Source organism: Hyperolius riggenbachi, chromosome 3 (assembly GCF_040937935.1).
Source record: "Hyperolius riggenbachi isolate aHypRig1 chromosome 3, aHypRig1.pri, whole genome shotgun sequence".
NCBI lineage: Eukaryota > Metazoa > Chordata > Amphibia > Anura > Hyperoliidae > Hyperolius > Hyperolius riggenbachi.
In genome coordinates this window covers 44,524,941-44,543,114 of record NC_090648.1, presented here as the reverse complement: position 1 = coordinate 44,543,114, position 18,174 = coordinate 44,524,941, and the positions used below count along the sequence as shown (strand labels likewise).

General features: G+C 44.1%; 1 protein-coding gene across 1 annotated transcript in view; it reads left to right on the top strand.

The window, feature by feature from the left end:
• Positions 1-17,578, top strand: part of LOC137562577 (transmembrane 4 L6 family member 5-like) — a 58,184-nt gene extending 40,606 nt beyond the window's left edge. Inside the window, exons 4-5 of the mRNA XM_068274064.1 lie at positions 14,572-14,795; positions 16,114-17,578. Coding sequence (XP_068130165.1) covers positions 14,572-14,795; positions 16,114-16,118 — 229 coding nt within the window. The 3' untranslated portion in view covers positions 16,119-17,578. The remainder of the gene's footprint in view (positions 1-14,571; positions 14,796-16,113) is intronic.
• The last annotated feature ends 596 nt before the right edge of the window (positions 17,579-18,174 follow it).

Below are 18,174 nucleotides of genomic sequence, written 5' to 3'. Positions count from 1 at the left end.
CTGGATTGGGGATTAGGGATCCACGAAAGGGTTGTTGGGGTTATGAAGGATCTCCCAGTCCCTGTGTTGCTGGGGACTGATTTGGGCAAGCTTGTGTCCTACTATGAACCTGCCACGACCGCCTTGTCGCTCACGGAAGGAGACGGACTCTCCACCCACCACCAGGTACTTTATACACTTGAGGGAGCACCAGGGGGAGGCGGGCTGAATGTGCCCAGTTCAAGGGTACCAGGTTCAATAGTGCCTGCTTCAAAGGCACCTGAGTTTGATGTACAGACTGTCTGCTGTGATGATGCTGTAACTGTACCTGAGTTTACTGTACAACCTGTCTGTAATGAAAAAATGTCTATACCTGTCAATGTCATTACTGCATGCAATGATGATTTGAGTAATGTCCGTCTGTGCCATTCTGACAGTGTACCTGTGCTAGCAGTACCGCGCAGCTGCACTGCTCAGAACCCGAGCTCAGAACAGGTGGAGGGGGTTCCGGCCTCCTCCCCCTCCTCTGACCGCAGGGATGAGACCTTTCAGCCGCTGGCCTCGTGTGACATGAGCCAATTGGCTGAAACTGACAGCGCCGTATTCTCAGCCGCACTACAAAGGGACCCAAGCCTGGAGGTGCTCAGGCAGCAAGCCGCTGAGCCCCTCGCAGACGGGGCCGCTTTCAAGGTGTACTGGGAAGGTGGGAGACTGTACAGTGAGTCTGTACAGCCCCCTACAGGTAGATCCCATGCGAATACCAAATGGCTTGTGGTCCCGAGTGCGTTCAGGGGACATGTGCTGAAATCCGCACATGGTAATCCTCTGACAGGGCACTCAGGGGTCCGCAAGACACTTGCCGGTATTCGGAAACAGTTTTATTGGCCCCGGATGAACAGGGATGTAGCAAACTACTGCAGGGCATGTGCCGTCTGTCAGGAGCTGGGAAGGTCCAGGGATTCCCGCGGGGTTCCCTTAGGTCCACAGCCACTTAGCAGGGGAACCCTGCGTGGGCTGGCTGTTGACCTAACCAACCCACTGCCCGTTGTCAGCAGTCCCGGCAGACACCACGTCCGACTGCAGTGGCGCAAACGCCCTGTCCAGAACGGTCCATGTCGGGTCAACCCTGAGGGTAGCAGACCGCGACCGGTCCAGGGGAACCGAGCCCCGGGCTCCAATAGGTTTTCCCGCCGTACCGGCAACTCGAGGCCCGTCAGCCAGGTTAGCGGCGCCGCCACACATCTTGCGGAGGTGTGGCTAAGCCGCAGACAAGGGGGAGGGCTGTCACGGACGGTTGCGGGGCCGCAGGCGCGTCCTGGAACCGCCCGTGAAGAAAAAGCGATCGCACTCGATTCCCTGCATCGATTGCGCTTCAAATCGATACAATCTGGGTTGAGTGTGTAGGGGCAGCTGAAGTCCTTTTCTTAGCAGAGAGAGAGAGCACCATCCTAAAGGCTGGATGGCTCTTTTGACTTGCTAATGAAGCCAGAGGGGTAACACTCAGATGTTAATTAACAAACCAGGAGTCTTTTCAGAGCCAAGGAAGCTAATCCCAGCAGGGGGCAGACTTAGTGGAACCATTCAGCCAGGATAGGGAAACATAGAGTTATGATCTTTATGCATGTTTTAGAAGTACCATACATCGGAGAGCTGTGGGAGTTATATCATTCTGCTGGTCCGGATCTTGTGAGTGTTTTGATATTAAATTGGGGCCACTGGCAGAATCAGAACTCTGGGAATTCCACCGTTTTTTAACCGGGCATGCAAACATGCCCAAGTTTGATATCATATTAATCGGTAGGTTCTGGGGATCGAGAATATGTAATTATTATTTGTGTGCCGGCCGCGCCGGTCTGCCTAGGGAACATGTCATGATTATGAGGTTGCTAAAGCCCCTGCCCAGATGTGATTACCATAGTCTGGCCTGGGGGCCGACTCTGGAAGCCCGCCTCTGATCTCAGCTCCATTAAAAGTGAATAAGCTGCCTGGGAAAGGAGTCCTCCCATTCCATCCATATGAGAACATCCTGCTGCCAGCTCAGAGGACATAGGGCTGGTGGCCATTTTGCTGAACTTTGAATGAAGCCCTGAGACAAAGGACACATGTGCGGGCGGCCATCTTGATTGGCCATCCCTTCTGTAATCTGGAACAAAGAATTCTGCTGAACTCTGATTGAAACCAAGAACTTTATGATTTTCCCACAAGGACATATTTCCACAAACCATAAGTATTTTCTTCCTTTTTATTTCATACTGGCTATTACTGTTTTAATAATTGTGATTTTAATAATTGTCTGTATATATTAATTATTTATATTGCGTGAATAAACGACTTCCTCCAAGTCATTCACTGTCCGCTACCCTGCTCATCAGCACACACAGAACTGATCCCGGGTCTCTGAAGATACGCTACTGTTTGTTTGTTGTTGGCTAGACAGAATATCGTGTGTTTAACCGTTTTATTCGCAGGACTAGTCAGTTAGTGGGCTCCACGGTCCCATGGTAACCGCGGTGGTGGCAGTTTACTCTGAACCAGTGGGTGAAGTTGTAATCACCCGTGTCTCACAGGCTCCCTTCTGAGTTGTCTGCGGCTAATTCTTAACGGTTCCTGCGCATTGACTGCGACCAGAGTTCGCACGATCTGTGCGCTGGCACCGTTTAGAAGGCTAAGTGTGGTCAGCCACTAGGGCTCCTGTGACAGTATGCGTTTCAGAAAAATTCCTACCGCTCTGGTGTGAACCACCCCATTGAGATACATTAACCAAGCTTATCCGCAGCCGCAAGCGGCTGTAAAAACGCAAAAAATCCCGCTCGGTGTGCACCAGCCTTTAGACAGCCTCTGAGGCTGTCACAGAGCAGTATTTGTACTGACATTAGATAACACACAGGTGCACTCTATTTAGTCATTAGCACTCATCAGGCAATGTCTATGGGCAACTGACTGCACTCAGACCAAAGGGGGCTGAATAATTACGCACACCCCACTTTGCAGTTATTGATTTGTAAAAAATGTTTGGAATCGTATGATTTTCATTCCACTTCTCACGTGTGCACCACTTTGTATTGGTCTTTCACGTGGAATTCCAATAAAATTGATTCATGTTTGTGGCAGTAATGTGACAAAATGTGGAAAACTTCAAGGGGGCTGAATACTTTTGCAAGCCACTCTATATTGTGCATCTACACAATATATCAATGTATCTCAGAGTGGCTTACTAGCTAGACCTGAAACCAGCGAACTGATTAGTATCAAGGCCACTGAGCGACTGCAAGTTCTGGCCTTAAATACAATTCCCAATTCCCCAGAAGCCACTCCCTTAGTGTTGTTACTACAGTGACATCACTGCTGACCTCAGCTCCTCCTCCTAAGCCTATAAGGCTTATCGGCGGCCGTGCGCACGCGTTTGGTCGCATGCAGGCCTGAACTCACCGCTGGAGGGATGTAGGTGACACCGCCAGAGAACTTCGGCTGCGAAGTCCCGCCGCTCGCCCGGACCACGCCAAAGACGCCGCGGGACCTGCCGCTGGAAGGTAAGGGTGTTACAGGAACAAACAAGATGTCTGACCTTCATATAAGAGTGCTGATTCTGTGCAGCCAGTCCTGAGAGTCAGATGGCTCTAGGCAGGCAGAGAGTGCAGACGTTGCCCAGTTTGCAGGTATCTCAGCTTTCATATGAAAGCTTGTTGTCCTCAGGGTGGATATAATGGACAATAACAAAAGTAATAAAATTAGTCAGGGATCTTAACTCCTCCCCACTCTTCAGAAATGTTTTGTTCTCTGCTGCGTCTGTGTCCCGTAGGAAAGATTTCTGCACTTCCTGTGTGGACAGGAAGCGATGGACTTTCCTGTAGATGAAGACAAAGGACAGATATAGAAATAAAAAAGAGGTTCTAACCTGTTATCACACTCTCCAAAACATTTTTTTTTTTCACCCTGGAATTAGGTTTAAAGTGGGATAATATTCCCAAAACTAAAGTTTCATGAGTATTCTTAGTTACCTAAAAGAACATTTAAAAAGAATTCCCTATGTGTAAAAATGTTTATTTTCACTGCAGAGAGCATTAGAAATGTGTTTATGTATGGATCATCAAGTGCAATAATTGCTGGCTGAAGCTCTCTGCATGCATCCGTACTCTCTGCTGAATAGACACAGACATCACCCTGACAACAGCTCACTTCAGCAGAAAAAGGAGGTGGGGGGGCAGATTGAAGAAAGGAGCACAAAGAGCTTCAGCCAGCAATCATTACATTTGCTGGTGACCAGTAGGGATGCTTGTGCGGATTCAGCGGAATTTCAATTTTCGCATTTCCGCTCGGAAATTGCATTTCTGCATCGAAATGCAGAAATGGGTAATACAAGTGCAGTAGTCGAATTTCAGCAGAAAACGCGGAAATTTCTGCTGACTTTACCCACTTCATCCTATCTGGATATACTCTTCCAGATAGGCTGCACTAACTGCCGCTGGCCCCGCGTGCTCCCACACGCGCTCCTGCACGCACTCCCGCCATCTTCTGTTAGTCCGGAGATCAATGAATGGTAACACGGTTCTCATTCATTCATCTAAGTCCCCCTATGAAAGACCGACGCCGTCTACGAATCAGATCCGTCTTTCACAAAGCCCCTTCTGTTCCGTCCACGCATTAATTCCATTTTGCGTACGAATACCATGCATACGGAAGTGAGCTGCGAGGACATCTTGTGGCCAAATAGTAAAATTACATCTGGAAATAAAAATTTCCAGATAATGACTTTTTTTTACTTTTAAAAATAGCCCCTTACCTCTCACACTCCCCAATAGCTACACAATGTTTTTTTTGTAAATAAATAAATAAGTAAAAATATACAATAAAAAAAATACATAAATAGTTACCTTAGGGACTGAACCTTTTTTTTGTTTTAATATGTATGTAGTAAGGTATATTGCTGTTATTTTTTAAATTATGGGCTTGTAATAAGTGATGGATGTAAAACTAAAAAAAATGCACCTTTATTTCCAAATAAAATATCGGTGCCATACATTGTGATAGGGACATAATTTAAATAGTGTAATAACCGGTACAAATGGGCAAATAAAATACATGGGTTTTAATTATGGTAGCATGTATTATGTTAAAACTATAATGGCTGAAAACTGAGAAATAATTATTTTTTTCAATTTTTTTCTTAATCTTCCTGTTAAAATTATAAAAATAATTCTTAGCAAAATGTACCACCCAAGGACAGCCTAAATGGTGGTGGGAAAAAACAAGATACAGATCATTTCATTGTGATAAGTAGTGATAAAGTTCTTGACGAGTGAATGGGAGGTAAAAGTTGCTCGGATGCATAAGGTGAAACAACAATGAGGCCTGGAACCCACTACAAATCGCTATCACTAATCGTAATCGCTAGCGTTTTGTATGAGCGGTTTGTAAGCGATTTCATGAGCGTTTTCGGGAGCAATTTTAAAAAGTGTAATTAATTTGCCAGCGATTGTGTAGCGATTAGCGTTTTTAAATCTGATTGCTCCTTTCAATTACATTACAGTGCAGTAATGTAAAAACGCTTGCAAAATCGCTCAGTGCAGGTTTGGACGAGCGATTATGCCAGCGTTTATATACTTTACATTGCAGAAACACTAACGCTAATCACTAATGCTAAACGCGAAAAATGCTGCATGTCCTGAGTTTTGCGATTTGGTAATTGCAATCGCTCCAGTGGAAATTGGCCCATCCATTAGCATTAGCTGAGCGTTTATGGAAATCGCTAGTGGTTTAAATCGCTCCCTAAACGCTCAGAAAATCGCTCTAGTGGGTTCCAGGCCTGAAGGCTAAAGTGGTTAACATCTATTTTCTCAAAAACTATAAGGTCTTTTTGAAAAAAAAAAAGTGTCCTTTTGTTCCCAGTCTTCTGCTTAACAAACCCTGAAAATTTGGTGTGTCTAGCACAGGCATGGGCAAACTTGGCCCTCCAGCTGTTACGGAACTACAAGTCCCACAATGCATTTGCCTTTATGAGTCATGACTGTCAGACTCCTGCAATGCATTGTGGGACTTGTAGTTCTGTAACAGTTGGAGGGCCAAGTTTGCCCATGCCTGGCCTAGCACATACTAAAGTCAGCAGCCATTGACTGTAATGTAATATGTGACTGTAATGTAATATGTGGAAAATCCGCATTACCCGATATGCAGTCATTTTAAGCCAATCACAAGATTCAGTATGAATAAGCCAATCAGAGAATGCGGAAATTTCTGCCTAAATCCCCATTCTCTGATTGGCTTATTCCTTCTGAGTCTTCTGATTGTCATAAAATTACTGCATATCACTAATGCAGATTTTCCGCATTTTACATTACAATTAATGGCCGACTTTAGAGGCTAATAACACAGCCCCCGTAGGTGCTAGAAACGCCACATTTTCTGCGTACATTATTCAGAAGAGTGGGAACAAGAGGAAAAACATTCTTCAAAAAGACCTTGTAGTTTTTGAGAAAATCGGTGTTACAGTCAGTGGAAATTTACACCAAAATCCACATCGGAATGCGGAAAATGGTAGCGGAAAGCGGAATCGATAGCGGTAATCATCAATGGTGGAAAGCGGATTTTCAGTGTAAGCGGAAATGCCAATTTCCGACCATCCCTAGTGACCATCCTTTAGTTTTAGGAGTATAATCCCACATGTAAAAGTAAAATTCCATTTTGGTTGAAAAACAATCTATTCCTTCAATCCAGGAATACACATTGGCCTCAATTCACTAAGATCATGCTGGAGATAATAAAGCAAGAGAAAATGTACTTCCACACAGTGAGAGAGTTATCTTATCTCTTCATTCCTTACGTTACCTCTTCTGTAGTTAATTTACCTCCTCTGTAGTTATTTTCACACGCAGTTAATAAACAGCCTGTCTTTAACTCTGGAGTTATTTTAAGGATTGAAGAGTTAACTTAAAGACAGAAGTGTTAACTTTAGGTTTGCCTGAGGTAAAATGTTTCCTGAATAGGACATGCCTCATCATGGTGATCACTCTAGAAACGTTATTAAAGACAGGAGATAAGCTTAGTGAATTGAGGCCAAGAGGTGGGTTTTAAGAATGCCATTAGGACACAGAGGCTGGTTCTGCAGGAAACAGGAAAAAATGGCGCAGGCAGCTAGTGGACAAAAGGGGCGCCACCATTCACTCCCATTATAAATATCGTTTAATGGCGCCGGAGTATAACGTTTTACATGCGTCGCCCGGAGACTTTTAATGTTTTATAACTGCTTGTGATGATTTACGTTTAACAAAAATGCACACGTGACGAATAACGTTTATAAAAATACTAAACATATTTATCCTATTTAACTAAAACATTATTTAAAGTTTTATCCCTTACTGTTTGTAAAACATTATTATTCACAAAATAAAGCGATCAGAACGTAACGTAAATTGTAATATATTTTATCCTTTACTGTTTGTAAAACATTATTCTCCACACAATAAAGCGATCACTAAGGGGGGGTCTTAGGTTTAGGCACCACCAGGGGGGTCTTAGGTTTAGGCACCACCAAGGGGTCTTAGGTTTAAGGCTCATACACACGTCGGATTTCCGTGAACGACAGGTCGTTTGAACGTCTCGTAGTTCAGTCGTTCGCCCGCTAAATCGGGCGTGTGTACAGACTGACGTTCGCTTGATAAGAGTGAGTTTGAGTGATCCGCCGGGCGGATCGCTCAAACTCACTCTTATCAAGCGAACGACAGTCTGCACACACGCCCGATTTAGCGGGCGAACGACTGAACGACGGGACGTTCAAATGACCCGTCGTTCACGGAAATCTGACGTGTGTATGGGCCTTTAGGCACCACCAGGGGGTCTTAGGTTTAGGCACCACCAGGGGGGTCTTAGGTTTAGGCACCACCACGGGGGTCTTAGGTTTAGGCATCACCAGAGGGGTCTAGGGGTTAAGGGTAGGTACAGGGAGGGTTCTGTGTGAGAGTAGGCTTAGATATAGTTTTAGTAAAATTTTAGTAATACTTACTAATGTTTTACAACACTTATTACGAACTTAGTAATATTTATATCATCGTTATAAACAATATTTTCAGATTTTATTATAAGAAGAAACAATAAATGAAGGTTATTCACAATAATATACAATTACGATTAAACATATATTATCATTTTTTTTAAGAAACGTAATTATAAGTTTCACTTTTCAAACAGGGTGTAAGGCTTGGTGGTGTATTCTCCACAGTCAGCATGCAACGCATGAGCTGACGTGGAGGAGGTACACACACTAGCACAAGGAAACAGGCTATCCCTAGTATAGTGGAGGGGAGGACTGACTCCAATAGGAGATTGTGGCGCACAGAGCCGGAGCAGATCCGACAGCCACAAATCAATACTTTCGCTATAACGACTCAGCGCAGAGTAGCGCTGAGCGCATAAACCAGAACTGAGGAGATCAGGACAGGTAGACAGAATGAACGCTTGCTAGCTAGCCGCTACTTAGTGACAGCAAGCGTCCACAACAAGACAGACTGGAATGAGGCAGCAATGCGTTGCAGCGATGGCGTGCCTCACAAAGACAGGACAGGATAGTCAGGAAATAGCAGGATCAAGATAGATGAACGTAACACAGACAGGATAGGAAAATAAGTATGTTTTCCTAGCGTATTACAATTACAGCTATCAATGAAACTATTTGTAACGTCTGACTAACATATGTATATATCGGCAATGAACCGATATATGACATAAGCAGGAACACTGACTAGGACTGCAATACAGGGAACAGGACTCAGAAGGATTCGCTATGTCTTCGCAGAGATGAACGCAATCCACAAACGGTAACAGAACAAGATTCAGAAGGATTCGTTATCTCTTTGCAGAGATGAACGCAATCCACAAACAGTAACAGAACAGGATTCAGAAGGATTCGTTATCTCTTTGCAGAGATGAACGCAATCCACAACCAGAACCAGGAGCAGGGTAACTACCTCAGCACGGGTGATCACGGTACGCGCAACCTACCAAAACGTGCTGGAAAGCTGACTAACTGCACACAGGATATAAACAGTTCGTGTACGTATACATCAGCGACACTGATGTATCAACGTAACACGAATACAAGGAAAATAATAAACGTGCTGGTATGCATATATATTGGCAATGAACCAATATATGATGCAAAGACCAGCAAAGTATCTTTAGAACAAGAAACACGATCGGGGGCTGAAGCAACAGCAAGACAGGCTTAAACTGAAGCTATGAAAACCCGAGGAGTCCTGCAGGAAGCAGATCTTTATACTGAGGTCATCCAATGGGAGCAGACATGCAGATTCCCACACAGGTGAATGATAATCAGTCACAAGCTGACAGCAGGGAAAGGCAGACAAAGCTATGCAGCTTGCATGGAAAGAGATCAGAACTGCCTGAGCTGCAGCACTACTACTTCCAGCAATACCTGCTGCAGCAGCGATCATGACAGTACCCCCGCCCTTAAAAGCGGATTCCAGACGCTTTTCAAAACTGAAATTCCCAACAAAACAGTCTGACTGATAATTCATGATGACCGGGACAGCCCGGCAAGACCAAATTCCAGAATCAGTCCCCACAAGACTGGACCCATCAGAACCAGAACGTACAGAACCATGCCCACCAGTACTACAAGCCTCAGTGTGACACCCATCAGAACCATGATTTCCAGAAGAAAGCCCTCCGAAACTCCCTGAGCGATACCCACCGCCTTCCAGGAACCGTTCAAAAACACCAAAGCCTTTGCAATGCCCACCGGGACTGTCTTTACCAACACAAAACCCACTGTTGAACCAGTCCAAGGCACCAGGACAAGTTTTCTCAGAGACCTCCCAGAACACCTTGAAGCTCCAAAGAGATCCCCATAGGTCAGAACGCCCCTTAGGCTCACATGGAGAACTATCAAGAACCCCTATGGAACCTAGGGCAATTCCCGAGTCAGGGCCACAAGGACAAACATCAAGATCAGGGCTTTCAGGGACCAGAACCATCTCTGGGCATGCAGGCAGACTGGCAACATCAGAACATGTTCCCACTAAGGAAGCATCAGAGCACGCTAACACCTTAGACACACTTGGGCATTCTGGCACACAAAGAACATCTGGGCACACTGGCACAAGAGAAACCTCTGGGCATGTCAAGGAACTGTGAGCCTCAGGGTCAGCCAAGACAGGACCAAAACCAGGACTGGCCAAAAAAAAATCATCATGACTAGACTTCGCAACTACTGGACTTTTACACGAGAATGCAGGATCAGACTTAGATGTCGCTGATTCCAGCAAAGTCAGTAACAAATCAGATTCAGGGGCACTAACAAGACAGGACAAATCTTCTGATGTATGCACTGAACCAGATAGGGACTCCACAACTACCTCTGGACTGGACAGAGACTCATCTAATACACTGGATTGGAGCTCATGAGGCGCTGCAGAACAAGTCAGTATTGCAGCAGCCCCCACTGGACTAGGCAAAACTGAGGAATTCCCTGGACAGGAAGGGGACTCTGGAACCTCTGCCACAGCGGCCAGAGAACCAGAATCTTTCAGGATACAGGGCTGGGTTTCAGGAACACCCATTAGACCGGACTGAAATTCTGAGATTTTTATAATTTTGACCAGAGAATCAGAATTATCCATGTTACAGGGCAAAACTTTTGAAACATTCAGAGGACAGGGCTGGAGTTCCTCGGCTGTTACAACACTGGAGAGGGACTCAACAACATTGGTTAAATCAGACTGTGTACAGGGCAAGGTATCTAACACACTTGCTGACGAGGACAATATTTCAATGGCTTCTGCTTCGCTGGGCAGAAATTCATCAAGTTTTATTAGAGCAGACTGTAATTCCAAAACAGCTGCTAGACAAGTGAATATTACTGCAACACCAACTAAGGTAAGCAGTGCCTCAGACTCCTCTGCTAGAGGGTTTGAAGTATCCAAAGTACTGGGTGAAGCATAAGACTCTGCGACCACAGCTTCACTGGACAGGATCACTGAACAGTCCATATTGCAGGGCAAAACCATGGAAGCACCTGCTGGACAGCATAAGGATTCTGTGACCTGAGCTTCATAGGAGAGATCTACTGCACAATTCATGGTACAGGGCAAATTTACTGGAACATTTTCTGAACAAGGTAATAATTCTGCGATTTCAGGTTCACATAGCAGATGCTCTGAGCTATTCACGATACAGGGCAAATTTACTGGAACATTTTCTGAACAAGGTAATAATTCTGCGATTTCAGGTTCACATAGCAGATGCTCTGAGCTATTCACGAAACTAGAGCGAGGTGTAGAAACAGGAAGATCAAGACACAATGTTTGCGCATCTGAATCACCATTCATTTGTAAAATTGGAAAATTCAGATGCTGGGGTTCTGAGGTTTCTAGACAGGATTGCTGGGACTCGGAAACTGATGTAGTGCATCTATTGGCATCTGCTGGATCAGACAGGAGTTGAACTTTATTAACACAGGTAATTTCTGCAGAAGTGTTTGCAGAGGCAGGCAAGATTTTTCTGGTGTCTGTTTCACTGAACAAAGACTCATGAGTACTGGCTAGACTGGACTCGGAAGTCAGCAGGACCTCTGGATTCTCTGCTGAGAAATTTGCGCAGGGCAAGGTTAAGAATGTATCAGTGGCTTCTGTTTTACTGGGAAGTAACACTGAGTTATCCATGGTACAGGGTGGAATTGCAGGAACTTTAATTTCACACAAAAAGAGCTCCGAATCACCTGCTGAATCAGCAAAAGGTGCTGAAGCAGGCGGGTCAGAACGCCAAATTTGCGAATTCGGAGTCACATAAAAATCATCCAAAATCAGTTCCCACACATCAATCAAAGGAGCCACACAGTCATACCTACACACACCAGTCTCTATTAGGTTATAGGCTGACTTAATGCATGCATTCAATACCATTTCACTTTTTGCACTGTAAAATTGACAAAATGAACTTGAATCATTCTTCCATTCACAGACCAGGGCTTCCATCTCTCCCCTCTCGAATGGAGGATCCCATGCATACTTAACAGCGAAACATTTAGGTTGATCACAGTCTGCAGATATGATTGTGGCAGGCACATGTATAGGGTTAATTAGCAGGTGATTGGCAGATTCCTTATTCTTAAGAATCTCCAATACCTGTAGCAAGTGTTGAACTGTAGTGTATGCAAACTTCCCTTGGTTCACAAATAAGTTGATTTGTTCAATACTCTGTAATATCTCCTCATAATCATACTCAGATAATTCTTTTAAACAAAAATCTTTATTTTCCCTAGCCAGGGAGGAAAGTTCATTAGTAGTTTCATAAGTACATTTAACTCCCCTGAAAGACAATTGCATTTCATTATCTGTTAATGGCAGAATCTCATTATAGGTCTCAGTCGCTAAGGATAACGACTCTGCAGATCGGACACGTTTCTTAGAACGTTTGCGTTTTGCCTTAGGCCCTGCTGCCTTTGGTGATTTATTCAAAGCTGCAGGAAAATTATCAGGAACACTCTCTGCTTGCTGATCATTTTTGCAAACAATTGAAGGGGAAGCTGATTGGCCTGCTGCCAGGAGTTCATTTAGAGGAAAAGGCAATGGATCTATGCGCAACCAGTTATGGATCACAAACGCTAGAAATTCCAGCAGTCTCTCTTTCAAATCGGAATGATTGAGAACATCAAATGCCCACTGAAATAATTCCCCTTTAAACAAAATATAACTTAGCTGGAGTGCCCAGGTTGAAACAGGAGTCGCTTGGAGATCGGGATTGGCCAGGAACCTGGCACATTCAGAGAAAAACTCATTTTCTGTTTCAGAGTTAAGTTCTTCAAATTTCTTAAAGGAACAGGAACCATAATTAACAGTGTCATACTTTCTGGGAATCCCCCCCACAGTGGGGATTGGTAATGGGGTTTTCATAATGTATGGCTTGGTGGTGTATTCTCCACAGTCAGCATGCAACGCATGAGCTGACGTGAAGGAGGTACACACACTAGCACAAGGAAACAGGCTATCCCTAGTATAGTGGAGGGGAGGACTGACTCCAATAGGAAATTGTGGCACACAGAGCCGGTGCAGATCCGACAGCCACAAATCAATACTTTCGCTATAACGACTCAGCGCAGAGTAGCGCTGAGCGCATAAACCAGAACTGAGGAGATCAGGACAGGTAGACAGAATGAACGCTTGCTAGCTAGCCGCTACTTAGTGACAGCAAGCGTCCACAACAAGACAGACTGGAATGAGGCAACAATGCGTTGCAGCGATGGCGTGCCTCACAAAGACAGGACAGGATAGTCAGGAAATAGCAGGATCAAGATAGATGAACGTAACACAGACAAATATACAATAAGTATGTTTTCCTAGCGTATTACAATTACAGCTATCAATGAAACTATTTGTAACGTCTGACTAACATATGTATATATCGGCAATGAACCGATATATGACATAAGCAGGAACACTGACTAGGACTGCAATACAGGGAACAGGACTCAGAAGGATTCGCTATCTCTTCGCAGAGATGAACGCAATCCACAAACGGTAACAGAACAGGATTCAGAAGGATTCGTTATCTCTTCGCAGAGATGAACGCAATCCACAAACAGTAACAGAACAGGATTCAGAAGGATTCGTTATCTCTTTGCAGAGATGAACGCAATCCACAGGGTAACTACCTCAGCACGGGTGATCACGGTACGCGCAACCTACCAAAACGTGCTGGAAAGCTGACTAACTGCACACAGGATATAAACAGTTCGTGTACGTATACATCAGCGACACTGATGTATCAACGTAACACGAATACAAGGAAAATAATAAACGTGCTGGTATGCATATATATTGGCAATGAACCAATATATGATGCAAAGACCAGCAAAGTATCTTTAGAACAAGAAACACGATCGGGGGCTGAAGCAACAGCAAGACAGGCTTAAACTGAAGCTATGAAAACCCGAGGAGTCCTGCAGGAAGCAGATCTTTATACTGAGGTCATCCAATGGGAGCAGACATGCAGATTCCCACACAGGTGAATGATAATCAGTCACAAGCTGACAGCAGGGAAAGGCAGACAAAGCTATGCAGCTTGCATGGAAAGAGATCAGAACTGCCTGAGCTGCAGCACTACTACTTCCAGCAATACCTGCTGCAGCAGCGATCATGACACAGGGAAGATTAACGTTTTCACAATTGCCAATTTCATACACATTAATGATTTATAAATTTGTAAAACATTATTTTTAAACGAAATACAGCCCAATATTTTTATAAACGCTATTAGTGCTTATCGTTTACACCCCGCGCCCTTTTTTCCCGATGCCCTTTTTTGACATACGCGGTTCTGCAAACTATCACCAGCCTCTGTGTCTGTACTGTGCCCCCCAGTCTCCCCCCTGCGCCCTGCTGACCCCCATAAATAAAACCGCTGTGCTAGCGACATGCACCGTGGCCCGTGTCGCTAGCAGGCTGTTAACCTCTGAGTGTCTGTCACCACCGCTCCCCCACCTCCTCTATAGTGCCGCTCTAATTCTGACCATTAAAAAACCTAAACATGATGAATGCATGTATACTATACTTATAATTCCCATGGTTCTCTCCTCTTTTACAGCAACGAAAGTTACATCTTCCACAAGGAATCCTGGGATAAGTGTATCAATCCTCCTGATGTGGTGCGTTTCAACATTGTCCTCTTCTCCATCATGCTTGCGGCCAGCTCCATCGAGGTCATCCTGTGTGCCGTACAGCTCTTCAATGGCTTGTTTGGTGTCATCTGTGGAACCTGCAGGAAGAAGGACGACGACTATGAAGAAGACATGATCAAAGAAGCCAAGTGTGAGTATTATATCGGGCCTGGGTTTTTGTGTTCATGGAAAACCAGAGCAACGGTGGACCTCTTGGCCAAACTGTTAGCTGAAATAAGAGGTCCTACTCAATGCTTTGGGCGACAGCGCCACTTTTTGCTCCAGAAAAAACTTTTCCATATCTTTATCAAAACAAAATAGGATCTGTCCAGGGGTGTAACTAGACTAAATAGGGCCCCCTATAATAATGATAGCACGGGGCCCCCTTGGTTCCTGAACCCTATGCAGGTCACATGATTGGGAGCCGACGAATGGCAGCAGAGAGTGTTCTGCTGTGAAGCAGCGCCTGGTAGCAGGAAAACATTACACACGCTCCTGCACACAATATTTGTGAGTAAATGGGGAGAGTTTGGCTTCACTTACAGTTGGGGAGAGGGAGGAGGAAGGATTAGCTGCATGCTTGTTTCTGGTGTTATTCAGATACCACTGCAGAGAACTAGACCAGCAGGGCTGCCAGGCAACTGGTATTGATTAAAAGGAAATAAATATGGCAGCCTCCGTATACCTCTTATTTCAGTTCTCCTTTAAGTGACAAGACAATATATTCTGTAGAGCACCGTGGAACATGTCAGTGCTATATAAATACTAAATAATAATAATAACTTGGGGAGTGTTAGAGGTCTGGGGAAATCTATTTGTGACTGGCCACAGATGAGTGTGTTTCAGACTGATCGTTATCTGCAGACATTTGTACACATAATAACGACCATTGCAGAGCTGATCTGTCAAGACTGATCTCTTGTTTTGGAAAACACTTGTCTGGTTGTTTCATTTACCCATCATTGATGCTTTTTTTTGATAACAGAGAGTTAGACAATGGCCTCAATTCACTAAGCTTATCTCCTGTCTTTAATAACTCTTCTATAGTTATCACCATGGTGATAAGGCATGTAGTATTCAAGAAACATTTTACCTCAGGCAAACCTAAAGTTAACTCTTCTGTCTTTAAGTTAACTCTTCAATCCTTAAAATAACTCCAGAGTTAAAGACAGGCTGTTTATTAACTGCGTATGAAAATAACTACAGAGGAGGTAAATTAACTACAGAGGAGGTAAATTAACTACAGAGGAGGTAAATTAACTACAGAGGAGGTAAATTAAGGAATGAAGAGATAAAATAACTTTCTCACTGTGTGGAGGTAAGTTATCTCTTGCCTTATTATCTCCAGCATGATCTTCGTGAATTGAGGCCATTCTGTGTTCCCTGGCCGTTTCTAAAGATTTTTTACCTCGTGTGTGTGTATGTAGTTTTAGATTACTTTTCTTGAATGTTTTGTGTTCTCTTTCTAGGCTGAGGCACAGACGGTCCTTGGAGAAGATGGCACTTACCTTACAAACCCCTAATCTTCCTTTCTGTGGTCTGATGCCTCTGAGTGCTATAGAAAAAGTCTGCTTTTACTGGAAAGAACCCACTTTTACTGAAGAGAACTTCGTCTTTCCAGTTTGGCTGTCTATATTGCAAATGAAAATGGCAAATGTCACTTCAGCTCAATGATTTTTTTCTGTGGGGTACATTCACTAAACTGCAGTAACCAGAATTGCGTACACAAAGTTTTACCACATGATGAGTGGAGTGCAGTGCATACACATGTTACCCTACCTTTTGGTAGGATTATTTCCAGATTTTAAGGTCTAAAATCAGTGCAGTTTGTTTGCACACTTTCAGACCCTAAAACCGGGGAAATAATCACACCACAGTGAGATCTGTAGCAACCCCTGCACAGACTCTCCTCCATGGGATCCAGTGCTGCAATTCTCTCTCCATCCTCCGTGTGGCACTGTAACCCTCTAGTGAGATTGCTGTCTGTCCTCATGACAAACTGTGATCTCACCAGAGGAATCTAGAGCCTCTGAGGACAGGAAGAAGAATGGTTGCCAGGGGAGGTGAGTTGAAACACATGCTGCATGCTATACTGTACACAGACCTCCCCGATGGCTACCATGAGTCAGGCTCGGGGTTACTGCTCCGAGCTGCGTATTAATGCCCCAAGCCTGATTTAGGGTTACCGCCAGAGAGTTTAATGCTGTGATAATAAGGGTATTATCACGACATTAACGGTATTATCACAACATTAAGCTCCCTGGGGGTAACCCCAAATGTATTGCATATGCAACAGGTACTACCACAACTAACTGAGACATATTAGTTAAAGAGGAACTGTAGTGAAAATAACATCATGAATAAATTAGATTTTTTTTTTTTTTTTACAATATTCATTTATAGATTATTTAGTCAGTGCTTGTCCATTGTAAATTCTTTCCTCATCCTGATTTACATTCTGAAATTTATAACAGGCGGTGACATCTTTACTCCTGGCAGGTGCTTTAAGGCGGAATGTTTGTTTCTGAGAATTCCGAAGCCAGTAAAATAATGCCTGGTATCCCAGTGTGCTCTGGGAGGAGAATTCCGTATAGCTAAACAGCTTAGGCTGTGACATCACTTGGAGGGCGGGGTTATATACCAACATACAGCAATATATAGCTCTAGGAAGTGTTTCTGATGCTGTAACCAGGGTAATCCATGTAAAATTTGGTATCCTGAATAATTTTCTGCATTCTACTATATGTCACTACAGGGCCTCTTTAAGTCACCGTTAGTGCGTTACTTATATGTGTAATGCATTGCGTAATATATGCGTAATGTATTGCTGCACATCTATAACGACTGGCAATTACCGGTAGTTATGCATAGTAATGTTTTACCCATCTATGTACCCTGCATGACCTGTCTACCGCTTATAGGGGAACTGAAGTAAGAGTTATACAGAGGCTGCCATATTTATTTCCTTTTAATCAATACCAGTTGCCTGGCAGCCCTGCTGGTCTATTTCTCTGCAGTAGTATCTGAATAACACCAGACACAAGCATGCAGCTAGTCTTGTCAGATCTGACTTTAAAGTCTGAAACACCTGATCTGCTGCATGTTTGTTCAGGGGCTATGGCTAATAGTATTAGAGGCAGAGGATCAGCAGGGCTGCCAGGCAACTGGTATTGCTTAAAAGGAAATAAACATGGCAGCCTCCATATACCTCTCTCTTAAGTTCCCCTTTAAGTGTCACACTTTATCGCAGTTTAGTGAATATACCCTTAAGTGCCTATAAAGTACAGTCATTCCATAGTGTTTCTTACAGAGACTGGTTATTTTACAACCAAATTGAAATCTCCCTTTAAATCGATTGCTCCATCCTGCACTGAGCACAACGTTTTTCTTTTTTAAATGTACTTACGGTATGCTTAAAGTACAACTGAAGTGAGAGGAATACGGAGGCTGCCATATTTCTTTCCTTTTAAACAATATCGGTTGCCTGCTGGCTATCCTGCTGATCCTCTGCCTCTAATACTTTGAGCCAT